We start from the raw sequence: 20,155 nt of genomic DNA on the forward strand, positions 1-20,155 counted from the left end.
TATCTAGTGCATCTGGATTTCATACCAGTTGCTTATTACAGCTTATGAGTACCAAGTACTCTAGCCTGGAACTTTCAGTTCTGGAATTATTACAGAATCTGCTTTTTGACCAGCACCCTAGTCTTTGCCTGCCAAGGTATGATATGAAAAAATAGTTGAAATTAAGAATGCTGGTTATAAGTTAATCCTGGGTGTTTATTCTGAGCCTTGCTGGTCTAGAAAAGTCATATAAATGATATGACTCATGCTGTGGAAGACATTATACCGCAACGTTTATGTGCACTGGCCTTGCAGTTGGGCTGATCTGGGTTGTAATTGCTGCTCTGTGGCTTACTATCTGTCATCTTGGGCAAATGACTTAAGCACTTTTTTCTTCAGTATCATGATCTCTTTACGTTGCAATAATAAGAATACTTACAGCTGTGGGCTGTTATGAGGATTAAATAAAATGATGGAAGGAGAGCCCTTAATTTAGTTTCTGACCTACAGCAAATGCCAGTAAATCAGAGGTGGCTTCCAGGCTTTATTGTTGCTGCTGCTGTTTATTCTGAGAATAAAGAGAAAGGCCCTTGATCCCTTTCACCCTCTTCTGATGATTCCATCAGGTTTGGTTATGGACTGGGGTGAAAAACAGCATGATCTCTGTCCTGGAAAAAGTCCCAAAGAGTCCCTTCCCAGGAAAACGGATATGATCAGGTTCCATGAAATTCAAAGGGTATTATTTCCTGACAAAGTTGTTGCAAAAACAGTAGCATGACACAGTGGTTCTGAACTGCCAATTTTCTTCAGATTAATTCATTAAGAAACCATCACCCTGCTTCTGAGTGTAGGCGTAAAACAGCAGCTATTTATTTTGCTCTCTGAAAATAGCTTCTAGCTCTCAGGATTCTTCATACCCACATCAACACTCTGTACTAAGCACTAGGTCTCATGTGCTAAGCACCACCCAACACAGATGTAGCAACTCCATCCTTACCTGATGGGCCTGCTGTAAGAGCTCCATTCTCTCCTGGAGAATCTGACAGTCGTACTCTCTGCTCTTCCTTAGCATCTGCCGCCGTAACTTTTCCACTGCTGTCCTCAGCTCCTCCTGCTGCTTTTCACTTAATAATTCACCAAATTTGATAACAGTTTCTTGCTGCAGAGCATTGTACAAAGTTGCTTCCAGTTCCTGGATTCTCTGGAAAATAGAAAACTTTGGAGTTTAGTATCTTACAGGTAGTGTACAAACATACACCTGTGTATATGGGGAGGGATGTATTATTTTACTCTCACAGGATCATAGCAACAAAATAAATGTCAAAGCTTATCCAGCTTAAATATCCTTTTGATGATTCCCTTTATAAGAAGCCATAAGGGTAATCTAGCCAATATGTAAACTTCCCTGATGGAGGGGAATTTGTTTTTTTTCTTGGATCCTGTTTATTTCACATACTTTTCCTTTTCAGGAAGTCCTTACCTAGTTATAACTCTATATCCTTCTATTCTCAGAGGTAGCTGAGAATGAATTTGTTCTCTCTTTCATTTGGCAGATATTTAAAGATATCTATTGTGGCAGCATATTATTTAGAAATAAGCATTGCAAAGCAGTCCATGTAATAATATTTGAAATTGGAGGTATTTCACACACACACACAGTGCCACCTCTCTCCACATGACACACCTCTTAAGATGGCTTTATAGTCTCCATTTTTTTTTCTTAAAAATTGGGAAATAGAGCCTAAGACCCTTTGGAATTGGTCTGTTTGTTAATACTCTGAGGTTTGTAGTTGCTCTAGCTGTAAAATGCCTCCTTGAGGCTCTTCTTTTTTAGATGAGGAGTCTACAGCTTTGTACAGCCCAGTTTTCTTTTCTTTCACATGCTTCAGATACAGTTACCACAATCTATAATCTGATCCCCACAACTCTAACAGAGGTGAAAGGACATTGCCTGGAAAGGGATGTCCTCCAAGCTCCTGTCCTGGACTAAGTGGGTTGCCTTACCTTTTAAAAGTTAAAGATAAAGTCTTCAGTCCTGGGACACACATACATGGTCTAACGTTATCATGTGTAGGTAGAGGAGGCAAGGTTGAAAGGGTAGGTAGGGAGGGAAAAGTCACCTCCTTCTTTATTCTCTAAGCAGAGGGCAACTCCCTTTCCCCATCAGGCAGTGTTCAGAATCCCTTACTCAACTTGGAGGGGAAGTACCAACTCATCTTTGTTATCAGCAGGGGCTAAGTGCTTCACTCTTTTCCCAACAGCAATTCAGGTTGCTTCCAGGAAAGCATTATAAAAACTTTTAAGTTTCCTCTTTTTGTCTTGAGTCATTACACTGTGTTATGGTGGCAGGGCAGGGTGGTGCCCACTCAGAGAGAAGAAATCCAAGCTGCAGTCCAACATTAAGAATGATGCTTTATGAGTTTGTTACAGGGGAGTGGATCAAATGTGCTCCCAAGTCAGCATAATCTGGAGGAGAGAGAAAGATACAGCCCATTTCCCCCATACAGCCTTACTCACTGAAGCTGGATTATGGTAGTTACGGCCACAATGCCTGGACTCAAACCTAAGCACTACCTACTCACTTTCCAAGCTGGGCCAACGTCTTCCTCTCTCTAAGCCTTCATTTTCTCTTATGTAATATAGAAATAATAATATTCCCTATACCTCATAGGGTTGTTGTAAGAAATAAATGAATTGAAAATATGTATCATGTTACATACATTATTATTCTACCCTTAGATTAGGATCCCCAACAATCAGATTTTATTTACTAAATTTCTCTGTAATCAACACTGTCATCCAGTCTGTCTTTCATTTAAATATTATTTAACATAATTCAACTGTTTGAAAAATGAATTACAATGAAATATTTATTAACTATTATAATAGTATTATAACACAAAGGGCTAGAGATGTACATTTGGTCTAAAATGAGAACTGGAATCCTCTGGATAAGCGAGCTGCATGTTGTGGTCTATTCACATACATGACATGACAAATTACACAGGATGGTTTACTACAGAGCATTTAACCATCCACACTCAGAGTGTCTTGAATGTCTCTTGTACCTACCATATATGCTTGGTCGAGGGCTTGTTTCCTGTAGTCTAGCTCTTCCTCCAGATAGCCTTTGATTTTGCAGAATTGTTCCTAGAAAAAATGGCCACATTAGTAGATGGAGTCAGCTTAGTTAACAAGAACGTGATACCTAAATTGTACTGATTAATGTTTTCTCTAATTCCACTGTAAGACAAATCACTAGTCTTTGTAGGGTCAGAGATCTTGTCTTTCGGGGAAATAGTTCAACTTTTACAGTTTCACACAGGGGATGTAAAAATCAGTGGAAAGAAGCATAAAATGACAAACAATCCACATGGAATGTCTAAAAGAATTTTCATATCAATTTAAGAGTGTGCCACTAAGGACAGACTTTTTTTGTTTGTTATGGCTTCACTGCATAACATATAGGATCTTGTTTCCCTGACCAGGGATCGAACAGGAGACCCCTGCAGTGGAAGTAGTCTTAACCAATAGACTGCCAGGGAAGTCCCTAAGGATAAATTTTTGACAAGATAAATGCTATAGATGCTAACTAATAAGCATATCTGTGTAAGTATACTATGAGAGTATATTTTTATGAGAATGTTATGAAATGTAATAGAGCAGAGTTGTATAATAAGAAACTTAATTCATTCAAACTCAACTGTGAATCATTAGCAAACGCAAAGCTAGATAGTAATTCAGAGAGTGGGAGTGATTCCACCCACACTGCTACTTAATGAGTAAGTGTCTGCCCTTGCTATAGAGCCACGGTGATCCAGGAGATGTAAGGCTGATGTTACCTTGCTTGTTCTCAGTTTCTGAGTGGTTCTCATATTGCAAGCATCCTGTCATTTGCATTAAAAAATATATCTTTGTACAGAACATAGCCCTAAACACGAGTTAATTCTTTCTTTGTACGCTTAACAAGGAACAAGGGTCTCTTCCAATGCTGAAGGTAAACTTGACTGCACCAACTTTTTTTCCCCTGTTTTTATTTTTGACTGTGCTGGGTCTTCATTGCTGGGTGGCCTGGACTTTCTCTAGCTGCGGTGAGCAGGGGCTACTCTTCGCTGTGGTACACGGGCTTCTCACTGAGATGGCTTCTCTTGTTGTGGAGCATAGGCTCCAGGGCACACGGGCTCCAGCAGCTGCAGCTCTTGGAGTCCAGAGCACAGACTCAGTAGTTGTGGCACATGGGCTTACTTGCTCAGCAGTATGTGTCATGTTCCTGGACCAGGGATCAAACCCGTGTCCTCTGCATTGGCAGGGATTCTTACCCACTGCACCGCCACGGAAGTTCTGCGTTGATTTCAAGAGAGGATATGTCTGCATGCAATTTTGCTGTTGACTTCCAGCTGATTGCATCTGAGCTCCAGTGCCTACAACAGTGCCTGTAACCATCTGATTGCCTAATAAAAATTTTTGTGTTTAAAGTGTTCAAGGGTATTTTGAATATAGACAGTTCTTATTAAATCTTTTGATTTTAGAGCCTAACCTGTTGGTACAATGTAAGTTCTGTGTAAAATATCAGCAAATTTTACAAATTTACAAGCTGTCACGTGCTATAGAAATTCAAGTTGTTTTTACTATAAGATTCTCCAGCCGAACAGGAATTGCTGCCTGTTTTTTAGTAATAGTGACAACAGTAATAAGGACCAATTCCCAGGCTAGCGGATTTAAACAAAAGTTAACTGTGGCAAAATACATATAATAAAAACTTTATAACCATAACCATTCTAAGTGTGCAGTTCAGCAATGTTAAGTATATTCACAAGGTTATGAGACCAATCTCCAGGGTTTGTTTTATCTGCAAAATTGAAACTCTGTACCTATTAAACAACAAGTGCCCATTTCTTCCTCTTAGCTCCTGACAGCCATTATTGTGTCTTCTGTTTCTATGAGTTAGACTACTCCAGGTACCTTATGTAAGTAGAATCGCACAGTACTGGTCTTTGTGTGATTGACTTATTTCACTTAGCATACGTCCTCAAAGTTCAGTCTTGCTGGAGCATGTAGGAGAACGTCCTTCCTTTTTAAAGGCTGAATAATATTCCATGGATGTATATACCACATTTTGCTTATCCATTCATCCACTGATACAGACACTTGGCTTGCTTCCATGTTTAAGCTATAGTGAATAATGCTGCTTTTGAACACAAAAATCTCTTCAAGAGCCCACTTTCAATTGTTATGAGTATATCCCCAGAAGTGGTGTTGTTGTATCATGTGGTAATACCATTTTGAATTTTCTGAGCTATCACTAAGCATACTGCTTTTCATAGCAGCTGTACCATTTTATACTCCCAGCAGTATTGCACAGGGTTCCAATTTCTCCACATCTTCATCATTGTACATTACTATTTTGTTTTGTTTTGTTTTTAGTAGCAGCCATCTTAATGGGAGCGAGATGGCTTGGAGATTTTTAATACCAAAGTCATACCCATCATTTCTGTAAAGTTTACTATAATTATATACGGTAGAAAAATTATTTAGCCTAAGGGGGAAAAAAACATATAACTGGATTTTCTTCAGCATTAGTTTTGGAAATACTACAAAATTACAATGTGACATTTTTAGAGACTGTAACTTGAAATTGACGGGTATTTCAATTTTTCTCTGTTTTTATGATACCTCATCTTTACTCACCATGTCACTTTCCAATTCCATCATTTTCTGGTGCAGGGCAGCCTCTGCTCCTTCAATTTGCTGGATCCACTATGGAGTAAAACAGACACAGGGTTTGACATGACTGCTTGATGTGGTCTAGATGGTACTATCTCCTGAGCTGCCGATTTTTCTGAAGTTCTTAGTCTACTAAGGGCATTTTATCTTGGTGCATTTTATCTCTTAGCTCAGAAACAAGTTTATAATTTCCCACTCATCCATTAATTCACTATTCATTCAACAAATGCCTTCACTGTTATCCACCATGTGTCAGGCAATGTGCTAGGTACCAGGGATGTGAGGGTGAATAAGAAATACATAATTTGCCCTCATTGGAGATTGCCATGAGAGGCTTTCTTGGAAATGACATTACACTGAAGTGTAAAAATTGAGTCAGTGATGACCAGGCAAAAGTGAGGGGCAAGTTCCAAGCTGAAGGTATGTCTAATTCCCTATGACTGGAGGAAGCACGAAGAGAGAAAGAGCAACAGGTGAGATGGAGAAATGGCAATTTTTCAGTATATGAAACTGATCACAGCTACATGTTGAAGAATCATTTTGTTGAGTACAGACACATTTTAAATCACACAGAGAATTTACTTTCTTAATACTTAGAATATATTGTTCTAAGTATTAGAACATCAACATTAGATGGCATTAATATTAGCACTGATCAACACCCTGAATAAATTCAGACTTCGAATAATATAGTGTGACCCTACCACATATATGGTTTCAGAGAATAAATTATTATAATGGGTCTTTACAAAATTAACCAACAGTTTGTCCCCCAGGGAGGCAACTGGGCAAAATAATTAAGTGTGTGGGTCCTAGAGGTCAACTTCGTTGTTGCTCAGTCGCTAAGTCATGACAGATGCTTTGCAACCCCATGAACTGCTGGGCCACCCTGTCGGCCTCCCTGTCCTTCACCATCTCCCAGGAGTCTGCACAAACTCATGTCCATTGAGTTGGTGATGCCATCTAACCATCTCATTCTCTGTCATCCCCTTCTCCTCTTGCCTTCAATCTTTCCCAGCTACCTTGGGTCTAATCCCAATCTTAGCTTTTCACAGCTGTGTGGGTTTGAAACATTACCTCGTTACTCTAAGTCTCAACTTTCTTATCTGTGAAATGAGATTAATAATAATGTGAAGTGTAAAGAAGATAATTAACCTAAGGCCCCATTCACAGTGTATTGCATCTACTAGGCACTCAACGGGATTCTAGTTTTTTTGGTTAACATTCATTTTTATACTTCTGCACTGTTAGAAATTTGCCTCACTACTAGCTATTTTTTCTTGGTTTGTGATAAATTATGCGGTGTACTGAACATTTTTCTATATATTAAAGCCTTGATATTCACAAGGGACTGCCACTAACAGCTGTTTGGCTGTAAGGAACATGGGGAAATACAGACAGACATGGAGACTGGAGAGATGCTAGTCTCTCAGCTCTTGAACATACACAGAACTTCCCTCATGAAACAAATTTCAGTCCAAAGTCATGGGTTTCTTGTACACAGCCTCATATTGCAATTGTGTACCACCCAGTTTTATTAAAACGCTCCCTCTGGCTTGCTGCCCACTTACATTGAGAAACAAATTCTCTTGTACATCATGTTTTTAAGAGAACTGTCAAATGAAGTAGTCTCTGCCTTTCATAGAAACTTCCCCAAGTTTTCTTTGCAGTCCTAAACTAAAGTGACTTTTCTTGCAATAAAGAAAAGCCCTTTATGACCCCAACTGGATGAGATGCTCTGGCTATCACTGCCAAATAAATGTAGCAGAACTGGTGGTAAGACTGTGTTTTCTTTATTATTGTATCACTAGAACAATGTCTTCATGAATTCACTCATTCAGTAAACGCTGATTGATCTCTTATTAAATATGCTGGGCTGGGAAACTAGGAAAACAAAGAGTGAAAAACAGAATCCAGAGTTGCCTCATGGAACTCATAATCTAGTGAACAACAGCATAAATTAAAATTTAAAAAAAGGTGTTTGTGTTACAGTTGTTAAAATCCAGGGTAACAGAAGCACAGGTCACTGAAGAAACACAGAGAAAGAAGACCTAACTAGACTTGGGTGAGTAGGAAGGCTTCCCCATGTATGGGAGGGTCTGATGATTAATATTTAGCCAGACAAGGGTAAAAAAGGGAAGAAGGGAAAGCTTGACAAAACCAATAGTATAAAGGACCAAGGGGTATAAATACGTACAGGTAGACAGAAAGAGTTAAACAGCAAATTCCAGATATTTCCCATGATCTACTTCAGGATGTATCCCTAACACTTCGGGTCTTAAAAAAGAATACAACCACAAGACCATTTCCACACTGCAAACTTAACATTAATTCCTTTTATCATCTGGTACCTGGTCCATATTAAAACTTCCCTAGTTGTCAGCAAAACGTTGCTTTTTTCACACTTTGCTTGAATCAGATGTAAAAAAGGACTGTTTCAATATTTCTTAAGTACCTTTTTATGTTATAGAAATCCTTCTACCTCTGCCATTTTTTTCTTGATGTCATTATTTTGTTTGAGTAACTAAACTAGATTGGTGCAAGGTGAATGCTTGCTCAAGGTTTCATTTAGTTTACAACATGATTTCTATGCATTTATGAAATCAAAAAAAAACATCTCAAGAAACTTATACGACAGTTCTCACTTTATCCAACTGTGTGCACCAGTTAACTATGTGCCGATTTTCAAAGCACCCAGAATACAGCCAGTTACCAGGCTTCTTCACTTGGCTCTTTCCTTTTTTCTCTCCCTTGCATTTACCAGATGTAAACACAAGGGGGCAAGAGAACGCTCAGCGCTGCCCGTCTGACAGTTCCCAAGTTAACGTTTTCTGAATGAGGCCGCAGGGAGCCACCAAGTTACAAAATCAGTTGGAACAACTGGTTATGTACACATCCAAGGAAAAACCCGTAGAAAGAGCCATGCTGCTCCAATTTTCCACCTCTTAACGAAAACGTCTTCTTTATTGGTTTCCCAGCTTGGTAAAACAATGGCTTCAGTAATGTAATCCAGGTTTTGCATTTTTACATAAGTATATTTTTAAGAGGCTTCAAAGTACCCACCCCAAATCAGTGTGTAGACTCTTATTTTGTATATTCTCATTCTAGCTGGATTAAGAATAAAATATTTATTAGGTATTCAATAATGCAAAATCAGGTGCAAAGAGAATGTCCTTCCACCCCAGGCGTTAAGTCAGACACTGAGATGATTTGAATGTTAGTACAATTTATTACCTTTTCTGCCAGGGACAGCACAGTGCTGGCCTGAATTATAGCCACTTGCTCTTCATTTCTTAAATTCTGTGCGGGGTGATGGGGAGAGAAAGAAAATAAGCTGAAGACGACATTTACACTGTTAGAAAATACTACCTAACTTGCCTGCCACATATACATGCATGGAACATTCACAGTCTATTCTATTCAGTAATAATTCCTAACAACGTGTTCATTCAAAACCTGTAAAAAGTACATTAAATGTGATGCTTTTATATCTCTCCAGTCCTGACTTGATTTTATGTTTCACTGTAAATGTACTTCATTAACAGTCATAAGAAAAGCAGAAACCAAAATGAAATAAAATCTCTTCATAGCAGTTTGATATGATTTAATTGATTTTGTTTTCTGCTTTGATAATTTTTCAAGGGAAAAAAATAGCATGACTATTTCAACCTACATGCGTCATTCATCGAGTATCTCAATGAATGGTCCTCCCACTGAATTAATATGCCTTGACCCTGTCAGGAAGGTGTTTTAGAAAGAAAAAGGATTATAGTTTCCTGGTACATTTTTATGGGGCTGCCACCAACCCTACTATTTAGCAGTATTTGCAACTGCATGACTGATTAATTTTATGGCGGATGCCTCCCAGCAACAGTTAGAAGGTAATTAGCTTTAATCACCGCTGATGTCGTCGGCATGCCAACCTGAAACCTGCCCAAGAAAAGCACCTTCTGCGTTCCCACTTCTGCCACTACCTTGCAGAGACCCTTATAATCCTTAAACCGAGTGGCCTGATAAGTTGTTGATTCTCTTCCAGAATTCATAAGCTTAAGCGAACCTGGAGTCTGATTTGTCACTATTTTTTTTAAAGTTTTTTTCAATTTAGGTATGTATGTAAGAATGTATGTATTTCAAGTATAGTTGATTTACAATGTTGTGTTAGTTTCAGGTGCACAGCACAGTGACTTAGTTATATATATTCTTTTTCAGATTCTTTTCCCTTTTAGGTTATTACAAATTAGTGAATAGAGTTCTCGTCACTTGCTCTTATTTTACGCATGATGCATTGGCAAGTATTTCTTGCTTCTCTTTAGACAAATTCATATTTCTACTGCACTTTATTTATTACTTACCCCATTATCACCCAAGATATCAAGCTGCTTTATGAGATCAGGGATATTCACATCCTGCAAAATCAAGGAGTTGCATTCAAGTCAAAGGCGCAAGAGTGGCTTAACCATTCTATCAGTGCCCTAACCTTAATGAGAGAGGACATTTTAAAGCCTGTACCTCCTTGAGCTGTTTTCAATCAGTCACAACTGGTTTTACATTTCCACTCTGCTTCTTATGAGCTGTGTGAACCTGGCAAAACTCCTTAACAATGCATTTTCAATTCAGCCCATTGCAAAATGGAGATAAATACTTCCTTCTCCTTCACAGGCTGATTTGAGGATAAAAAGACTGTATATAAAAGGGTCTAGGATGTATAAGAACTCAAAATTTTCTCGGTAAATTTTTTTCTCATGATTACTGAACCTTTGTTCCGACTGTGGTAGATTTCAAATATAAAGAAAAGTAACAGTAATAAATTTAAATAACCAGCCAATTTCACTCTAATGGGATCTGACCTGGTTGAGATTTTGACAGCTGCATAGAAAACTATAGTGCAGTTTCATTTTTGGGGTATTTAGTATTAATTCCATTTATGGGAAACAGCTTATTTTTATTATATCGCCCCACCCCAGTCAGTTTGAAGCAACTGCACCATTTAAAGTGCTGTTGGGTATAAATTACATACACTGGATTAGGTTGTCTGTGATTTATTTAAAAACAAAACATCTAAGGAAAAGACAAGGTGAAGTGCTTCTCATTTAGAGTTGAATCGAAAAATTGCTTTGGTTTACAAATTTTCATGTAGGCCAGAAGTTTAAACAACACGAGAAGGGTTTACGATGGAAGTCAAGGAAGCACAATTTTCTACCTGATTTCCCCATTAGTACCACTTTCTCCTCTTCCTTATGTTCAGATAACACTATGTGTGTGTGTGTGTGCTAAGTTGCTTCAGTCGTGTCTGATTCTTTGTGACCCTATAGACCGAAGGCTTCCAGGCTCCTCTGTCCATGGGATTCTCCAGGCAAGAGTACTGGAGTGGGTTGCCATGCCCTCCTCCAGGGGATCTTACCAACCCAGGGATCAAATCCAAATCTCTTTAAGTCTCCTGCATTGGCAGGCGGGTTCTTTACTACTAGCACCACTTGGGAAGCCCAGAGATAACAGTATAGCAGATCCCTATCGGCAGAAATACAAAAGTCTAGCTCAGTCTCAGAGGTAAAGAGAAGGCAACTAAAGCAGGTATATTTGGCAGTCAGAGTGGGAGCAGGCGGGGCCGTGCAGAAGGCACGAGCAGGAGGACTCCTAGCCTTACATCTGGAACAGACCGTTGCTATGTGATTTTGTCACATGCAAGGACAATATATTTTCCAGGAGAAGGAGCCACTTCCACTAGACCTTAACATTTAAAATGTATTCCAACATCACTAAAAATAAAATTACATACTATGTCTACGTGGACAACATGTTATAATCCCTAAAACCTTCCAAAAGGGAGTGTGTCAGTTGCTCAGTCATGTCTGACTCTTTGCGACCCCCCCATGGATTGTAGCCCGCCAGGCTCCTCCATCAGTGGGATTTCCCAGGCAAGAATACTGGAGTGGGTAGTCGTTCCCTTCTCTGGGGGATCTTCCCCCTCCCCAGTAATCAAACCTGGGTTTCCTGCATTGCAGGCACATTCTTTACTGTCTGAGCCACCAGGGAAACCCCAAAGGGAAATCCTACCTAAAACACTCACAACAAAAGAGATGGTGGTGAGATGATTTCTAGATTTCTTCTAATACTGAAATTCCAAGATAACGAATTCCACAGCCATCAGAACAGCACAACAAATACCTTTTTATCTGGCATGCTTGAAATATGTTTCTTCAAGCACTGAATTTATTTAATATTTCCTCTAGATAATCAAGGGTAATTATCTTTACACATATTTTGATTCTATATCACTCTTTTTAAAATAATCATTGCTTCCTATTTTTTTTTTGCTGTTACCATTCATATATCTGTCACACGTTTATTTGTGTACATTCTGTTAATTCTCCCATAGATGTGACTATTTTCAGTTCCTACATGGTTTGTATCAAAATGACACCCAGTGACTGAACGACCAAACGGTGACCAGCAACCTCCCCTTTTCCAATTCCCAGATCTTCTACTGTCCACAACACACACAAGGAAACGTCTGCCTACCTTGACACCTTCTTTCATACAGTAGATCTGGAGAGCACTCACACCATCTGAGAATGGGTGAATTTGTAGATTAAATGGAGGGGATCGTCTCTCTCTTTCCTTGAAATACAGTGAAGAATATATAGGAATTGAAAAAAAAAAAAGCATCAACTGATTAACCACTAAACCAGTTTTCTGTGTTCTCTATGCTATTTCAGCAGTTTATCAATATGCCATTTGGCAAAAAAAAGAAAAAGGAAATTGAACTCAAGATGTTCATGCTTGAATGTAATGGAAAAGAACTGATTATCACCATGTCATCCAGGTTTGCAAATTTTTTTGATCAGGGAAATGTGGGAAGTGAAGTTCCATTTTAAACTGTATGAATAGTTAGAGCTTTCAGGTGTCACAAAGAATCTTCTGACCATGAAGCTTTATGGCAGCTCAGGGCCTTTTGCATATTCAGTTCACTCAAGCTTGATGAGTATGATAAGTGGGCTACCAAAATGACTTACTTCTTTCCTGAAGCATACCAACTGCAAACTCTACTCAAACCTAATGTTTGATATTATTCAAACCTAATGTGAAATATCTTCAAGAAGAAATTGCTGGCAAAATAACAAAGAAATCAAATGGGAAATTTTCTTATCCTTTACATATCAGCATACTTCAACCAGACCCTTAGCCAGATTCTGCATGATACAATCAGAATATGATTTGATTATGTTTTACTTTAAAAATATAGACTCTGAAACTTAAGTTAACCAGAGAATTTCCTAAAACAAATTACCTTGCTTCTTAGCCTTTTGCATAATGCACTACAGAATAAAAAGTTTACTTACAAATTCAAGAGTCTAACAATAAAATACTTTTGTATATAGTATATTTTGAAATATAATTTGAAATATATAAAAGAAATTTTTCTGAGTCAGAATTCAATGGAGGATAGAAATGATTATGTTAAAGAAATGAAATATTTATGAAGTTTGAAATCTACTTGCTGCTAAGTCGCTTCAGTCACGTCCGACTCTGTGCGACCCCAGAGACAGCAGCCCACCAGGCTCCCCCGTCCCTGAGATTCACCAGGCAAGAACACTGGAGTAGGTTGCCATTTCCTTCTCCAATGCATGAACGTGAAAGTGAAGTTGCTCAGTTGTGTCGTGACCCCATGGACTGCAGCCTACCAGGCTCCTCTGCCCATGGGATTTTCCAGGCAAGAGTACTGGAGTGGGTTGCCATAAAAATTATTCATTAGTCTTATTCATAAAGGCAGACAATTCTGAGTTGCATCAGTGTTTCACCACTGACTAGTCACAGGAGTTGGGCAAGTTATTTAACCTCAATTGCCTCATCAGTCAAATCTTGGTTGTGGCTGTGAGGTCCAGGGTGTGTATGTATCTGAAATGCTTAATTCGGCACCTCACACCTAGAGTGGGATCAGTGTATGTTAATTGTCATGATTATTTTTATCATCATCATCATTTCCTTACTTCTAGTTCTAGGTTTCGAAACTCCAGCAGCTCATTCTGGTCTCTGGCATCCTGTAGTTCCTGTTGGAGACGGTGATTTTCTGCCTCTTGTTTTTCTATCTAATAAAGTAAATCCTCAAGTTAGGTGGACATTGCAAAAAAGCATCTACAACTTTGCAAAGCGAGCATGGACAGCATTCATTTACTCAGTGAATAAAGCATCTAGATTATGAAGAAAAAATCCCAAGTACATGTGAAATCTTTGGCTTTCCTTCTAGTTACCCTTTGGTTGAATTGTTTGGGTCATAGAGGAAAATGCTGGAGGATACTCCATTCATTGAGATCAAGTCTAGGGACCCTGTGAAAAATGAATCTGTCCCATGTGGTCAGGGACAGTGTTCAAGAACTAGATTATATGATGCAAACAACGGAGACTGACACCTCTTATTTCTGGAGTTACAAGTTGCTGAAGAAATATTTTTTATAAAACAGCTCTGATCCTATACAAAACTTTGTTGAATTCTAGTTACCTTCAGAATAAAGCCAAAGTCTCAATATGGAAATAAAAAACTTTAATAATCTGCTCATCATATTTAGGTGTTATCACTGTTTGTCTACATACATACACACACTCACTCACATGCGATTACATGCACTTGGATCTAGAAACCCAGATCTACCCTATGGTCTGATTACTCCAGGAGCTCTGTCGGCCCATCTCGGCCTGAAAAGGGTTCTCCCATTTCCTTTTCTAGGTTAGGAAATCCTACACTTCCATGACATCTCCTACCATAAGAGGCTTCCCCTGGCTCCTCAATCCAAAATGACACCTCTCCGTTCTGTTTTCCCACAGGGTTTTCCTGTAGGATGTCTAGTATAATCTGATGAAGTATGCCATTAAGTTTGTTTGTGTACAAACCTGCCTTGCCCTGCATATATACTATATATATACACACAGAACCCAAGTGCACAAGGCATCAGAACATTTCCATGGTCTGCAATCGGTTTGACGCTGCCTTCAATATTAGCTGTGTGAGTGGGCCTTCTGTGCGGTGACTATTTAAAATCTTGAATTTAGAAATAAAAAATCAAGGGCTTTTTAATCTAGAGCAAATCTTACTTTCTTAAGCGTAAACACTTGAAGTAGAGTGTTTAGTTTTATTGTCGCTTTGGTTTTCTTTTACTCTTGGAAGGCTGAGCTCAAAAATTCCCTTTATAGACCAAAGGAAATCAGACAGACATAATGCGAGTTAGTTTTTAGATGATAAACAGTGTGATAACACTTATTACTGGGCATCTCGGAGACTACTAAAATTCTCTTTTCACTTAGCCTCCTGATATAGAAAAATAAATATAGGGGGAAGTGAGATACTATATGACATTAATTTATGTAGTCAACCAAGTTTTTTACATTAGATTTTTGTGGTTTAGTAAACATTCGAAAGTTTTTATAAGTTGACTATTTCCTAGAATCTTGGATTGAGATCAGAGATGGGATATTTGCGGAAATTCCTGGATCTGGTGCGTAGCACTAGCCATCATATTAATGATTCACAGGTGGCTGCAATTGAAAAACGAGGGCCAGTGTCCATAAAGTTTCTTTACGGGGATCATTAACCTTTCTGAGAGTACCAGTTCTCAATCCTGGGATACCTACCCTGCTTCTATACATCAGCTCTGTCTCTTATCATGCAGAAAGTGAGACACGACCAGCGGGAAGGGAGGACAACCATCTTCTTTCCCTTACCATGCTTACCAGGGTGTTGCAGTTCATTTTTATTACTTGTCAAGGCCAGTGAATATTGGTAGAAACAATTCTAAAATAATTTTCACATAACTCTGTGTCACCCTTCAGAATTACTTCCCTTACTCACATGGTCTTTCTCTTTTTGTCAAGAATAATATACGGTTATTTTGTAATCACTTCACGTAATCAAAGGTAAATGTTAATACCAAAGGAAAAGCCATGTTTGAATGTAAAATGATCTCTGTTGTATTTCACTGCCCCAAATCCAAAGCCTACGTTCAGCTAACCCAAATTAATTCTATCTATTGGGCCAAAACTACGGCTCTATATCTTGATTTGTTGAACAACCTCTGGGACACGCTCCTTTATGCTTTGGATGTATCTTTTGAAACGTTCTTTCATAAAATAAATACATGAATAAGCAGCCAAGATTAGCAAAAAGTTAACAGTGAGAACCCAGTCAAGGCTAGGTTGCAGCATGTCTTGGAGTCACTTCCTTGTACAAAATCATCAGTCCTATTCATAAGTGTTCTTGTAGACGGACAACCACATAGGATGTGTGTGCGTATGGGTATATATATATGTACAGTAAATATACAGTATATATATATGCAACAAATCAATAGGTTTCAGGGATCACATCTTTCAAGTCGGCACAATGCCCAGCACAGAGCCATGCACACCACGGGCCACTCAACTGATGGTGATGGCAGTGACAGAGATGCGGTTGGGCACGCAGCAGAGGGGAGCACAGCCGGAAAAGCCTCCCCGTCCCCTAGCCCCTGTGCCACTCCTGAGAGGACCCCCTGCTGCTCCTGGATCTCTCATCAGTCTCTCCTCTGCCCCATTAGGGTGTTGCGCCCCACATACCTTTTCTAAAAGCTCCTGGTTTCTCTTAATGAAAAGTTGTTTATCTTCTACCCAGTGTGAATCCTGTTTGACAAAGAATATCGCGCAGTCAGCATTTCAGAGTGGCACGAAAGAGCATGTGTCGTCAAACCACTTTGCCAGAGCTGTCTTCTCTCCACCCGGTTTGTTTGCCTGCCAACGACTGGTAAATGTCACTCACCCCAGCCAGCTCCTCATTCTAAGATGTTGGGGCCAAAGTTGCCAGGAAAATTTAACCCCCTTTTCACTGTCACTCGCTAACTCTATCTTTTTCAGTCTGAATAATCCAGGACCAGCCTTCTGGGGACTCAGAAGTGACCACACAGGCAAAAAGTGAAAGGGGTCAGAATGCACACAGGCTAGATACATATGGATGGAAAACAGTAAAATGCAGAACCATCAATGTAGCATAGAGGCAAAGAATGCAGCTTGAGGGGCGGGTCTTGGTCTTAGCAGTTCATGATCACTCTAGGCTAAGTGTGCAGCGCTCCTCTTCCTTGGGCATTCTCTCTCTTGCCCAGCCTCATTCGCTCTTGTAGCTGGGTTCACGCTCTGGCCAGCAAAACACCAGGGACAGAAACAGAGAGCTCAACATTCGGACACAGTTTGAGAAGATCACTGTGGAGAGCCAAGCCGTGTCCTGAACGGGCACAGGGTGATCTAGTGGAAGGTCAGATTGAATCGTCTGCATCTGCAGAAGTGCGAGCAACCAAATGCCTACCTGCCCTTTCTGAGCCAGAGTCGCTTCCAGATCTTCTATTTTGGCTTTATACCTTAGCACCTCGGCCTGGAGTTGTTCTTGAGCCTAGCGAAATCAAAATTCCAGAACTCAATAAGTAAAATGGTAGTTCTACATTTTTTCTTCCCGTCATGTTCCCTGATTAGAACTCAACAATGAGAGAGAAGAAAAAATAATTTTCTACCATTGAAGAAACTTTTAAATCTATTTTTACATTCTAAATTCTCTGCATATAACTTTCAGTGGCTCCCTTTACCATCAGGTTAAAATTTCAACTTTAGTTTGGGATTCGAGAACTGGTCTTACATTTCCAATCTTTCCCCACCATTCATCAGTTCAGGGTCCACTCCTTACCGCCTAGTGATCTCGTTTCCTAAATATGCCTTGAACCTCTCCATTTCTTTCTTTCTTTGAACAAGTGCCCTTCTGGAAAAGTCTTCTCGCGTTTGCCTCTCCAAAACCTTTCAAAGCCAATTTTGTGCCTTATATGTAAGTCTAAATGCAAATCGGTGTAAGTATTTATGTATGTATCTATCATGTGCTTTGTGTGTGTGTGTGTGCATACGCATACACATCAGCAGTTTGGGACACTGATTTGGATGGAATGACCTTATTTCATTTAGTATAGTTATTTTTTAGATTCTCTTCTATTCTCTCTCTATATGATCCTATTATCTGTTTTTATTTTCTGGCCATACACATTTTTTGTTTTTCATTGTCTTATGATCTGGATAGCTTCTTTGGTATAAAGTTGAACAAAATCAGCGATGGTAAGGATTATTTTCTTATTGTTCACTTGAGGAAAATATTTCTTTGAACTGTTAAATATTATATTTACCTTTATAAATTATAAAAATTATATTTACCTTTATAATTACCTTAAAAATTTCAAACTTAGCTGGCAATTATTTTAACTTTGAATGAATTATTTTATGTTACCTTTAACCTATTTATTTCTTGTATTGAAACAACTGTCTTCTGTTTTCTCTGATAACTTTTTCACCTATATTAACTATTTTTGTTATTTCTAATTTCTTTAAATTTATTACTCTTTTTCCCACATGTTGATTTGTTTTAGACTATTTTGCTTAGAATAGTAAGTTTTCTTACTTTAATGGCCATAAACATTTCTAAACCTGTATTTTGATGGGAGAGTGAGACTAAAGAGAGAACTGGTTTCTACATCATCACCTCTCCAAAAAACAAGGCATATGCTGTTATTTGCATTGACCAATCCTATGCTCATAAGAATGGGTAGTAAATACTGATAAAAGAATCCACAACTCTTATAGTACTTGGGCATAGACATGAAAGCACACACACATCCTTTCCTAATGATTGCTTATCTGTTTATTTCAATTCACCATGGGTTTTTTTAAAAAAAAAGTTTGCTCTTTTAGGTATGTGTGTATGCATGTACGTATGTATGAATGCTACCATTTAAACATATATAGTTATAATATCTATCCTTTCCCACTAACCAACTTAACATAGTTCCTACAGCACTCCTCAGTACACTGTAGACCTTCTAATACGGGAATAAGATAAAATCACTGGATGGTCACATTCATTTCTGACCCATGTAAACTAACATATGAGGCAGTTATGGCACGGTGGTGATGACTGAACTCAGGAGGACTAGGTTCGTATTCTAGCTTTCCCATAAGCTACATATCCTGGCCTTAACATAACTAAGCTACATTTAACTTCTACTAAGCTACTATTTCCTCCCCTCTAGAAAGGAGTTAATAATAGCATCTAACTTATAGAGTTGTTTTAGGATTATATAAGATAATGTGTATAAAATACTCAGAACAATGCTTGAAATACAGCAAGGACTCAGTAAATGTCAAGTATTAGTACTGTGTGTGTGTGTGTGTGTGTGTGTTTTAATAGACTTATGTGAGGCAGTTGCAAGATAATGGAAAAAAATTACTGACCTAGTAAAATATGACTTGGAATCAACAGTTTTCCATTTATTAGCTGTGTGATCTTGAGCAATTCAATTAACCTCTCTGAGCCTCAAATTCCTCTATTATAAAATACCTACCTTAGAGGGCTGGCACAAGGGTTAAGTGAGATATTATCAGTGACAATTCTCAGTAAGCTGTCAATGTAACGCTGGGCACTTGTGAACTAAGAAAAGGAACTGGCTAACCATTGCTTTTGAAAGATGATTTTTTTTTTCAAGCAAGAAACTAAACAAAAATGGATTATCAAAATTCAACACTGTCTAACTTTGAAAGTGTAAGCTTTCAAATAGCATAAATGAGAACTAGGCACTCAAATGTCTTTAAAGGAACAAAAGCATTGATCTAAGTTGGTTCTAATGTTTCTAGAGCCAGCGTTTGTTGACATAAAAGATAAAGCAGTTCAAAAGCTGCATTGGAGAGAAGGGTACAAGGAAAGCTATCCTACTGATACTTTTATGTCTGTGGCACTTTTATGCTACGGCTGTTGCAAGCCCATTCAGGGCACTTGCGCAGATGTACACTAACCTTGGCTTCTCTTTCAGCATCAATGATGCCTCCAGTCTGCTCCTGCAGGAGGGCATATGCTCTTTGGAGAGCCTGGTATTCTTTTGTTAATTGTCGGAATCTCAGCTCAGATTCTTCAGCTGCCAAACTCTTGAGGTTAAAAAAAAAAGCCAAAAAATAATTATGTTATGTTTATGTCCTGTGTCCATGCATATTGTTTAAAGAGAAATAAAAGTTTGCATAATTTTGGATTCTATGTAATTTTATTCTTAATTTTAAAGGATGTTACAGGCACAAACACTATAACACTTTTAAGATGCAAATTGAAGAAATATTTAAGTATTAACAAATAAAAGAAGCATTTACTTATTTATATATTTCTGATTATTACCCATTTGGGATTGGATTACAGAAAATTTTGGACTTATACCCAGATTTTGGATGCAAATTTGAGGAGATATTAATCAGAATTTTAGTCTCAGTTCCTTGTAATATATTCATATCTAACAACTTCTTCCCCAGGTAAATTACAAAAACATAGTTTTACAGCTTTAGGTCTCAAACTTGAGAACGTAACACAATTATCAGAGAGGTTTGGGGATTCCATCCTCAAGATCCTGAGTCAAGAGTTGTG

General features: G+C 38.5%; 1 protein-coding gene across 2 annotated transcripts in view; it reads right to left on the reverse strand.

The window, feature by feature from the left end:
* The window catches only part of JAKMIP2 (janus kinase and microtubule interacting protein 2), a 56,224-nt gene that overhangs the window by 10,637 nt on the left and 25,432 nt on the right, over positions 1-20,155 (reverse strand). The window contains exons 9-18 of one of the 2 annotated variants that reach the window (XM_068980926.1): positions 19,543-19,671; positions 17,027-17,110; positions 16,288-16,350; positions 13,692-13,790; positions 12,223-12,321; positions 10,056-10,109; positions 8,938-9,003; positions 5,668-5,736; positions 3,052-3,129; positions 977-1,180 (exon numbers count right to left, since the gene is read on the reverse strand). In XM_068980926.1, coding sequence (XP_068837027.1) covers positions 977-1,180; positions 3,052-3,129; positions 5,668-5,736; positions 8,938-9,003; positions 10,056-10,109; positions 12,223-12,321; positions 13,692-13,790; positions 16,288-16,350; positions 17,027-17,110; positions 19,543-19,671 — 945 coding nt within the window. The remainder of the gene's footprint in view (positions 1-976; positions 1,181-3,051; positions 3,130-5,667; positions 5,737-8,937; positions 9,004-10,055; positions 10,110-12,222; positions 12,322-13,691; positions 13,791-16,287; positions 16,351-17,026; positions 17,111-19,542; positions 19,672-20,155) is intronic. The other variant, XM_068980927.1, reaches the window with a different exon arrangement.

Source organism: Capricornis sumatraensis, chromosome 9 (genome assembly GCF_032405125.1).
Source record: "Capricornis sumatraensis isolate serow.1 chromosome 9, serow.2, whole genome shotgun sequence".
NCBI classification, from domain to species: Eukaryota; Metazoa; Chordata; class Mammalia; order Artiodactyla; family Bovidae; genus Capricornis; species Capricornis sumatraensis.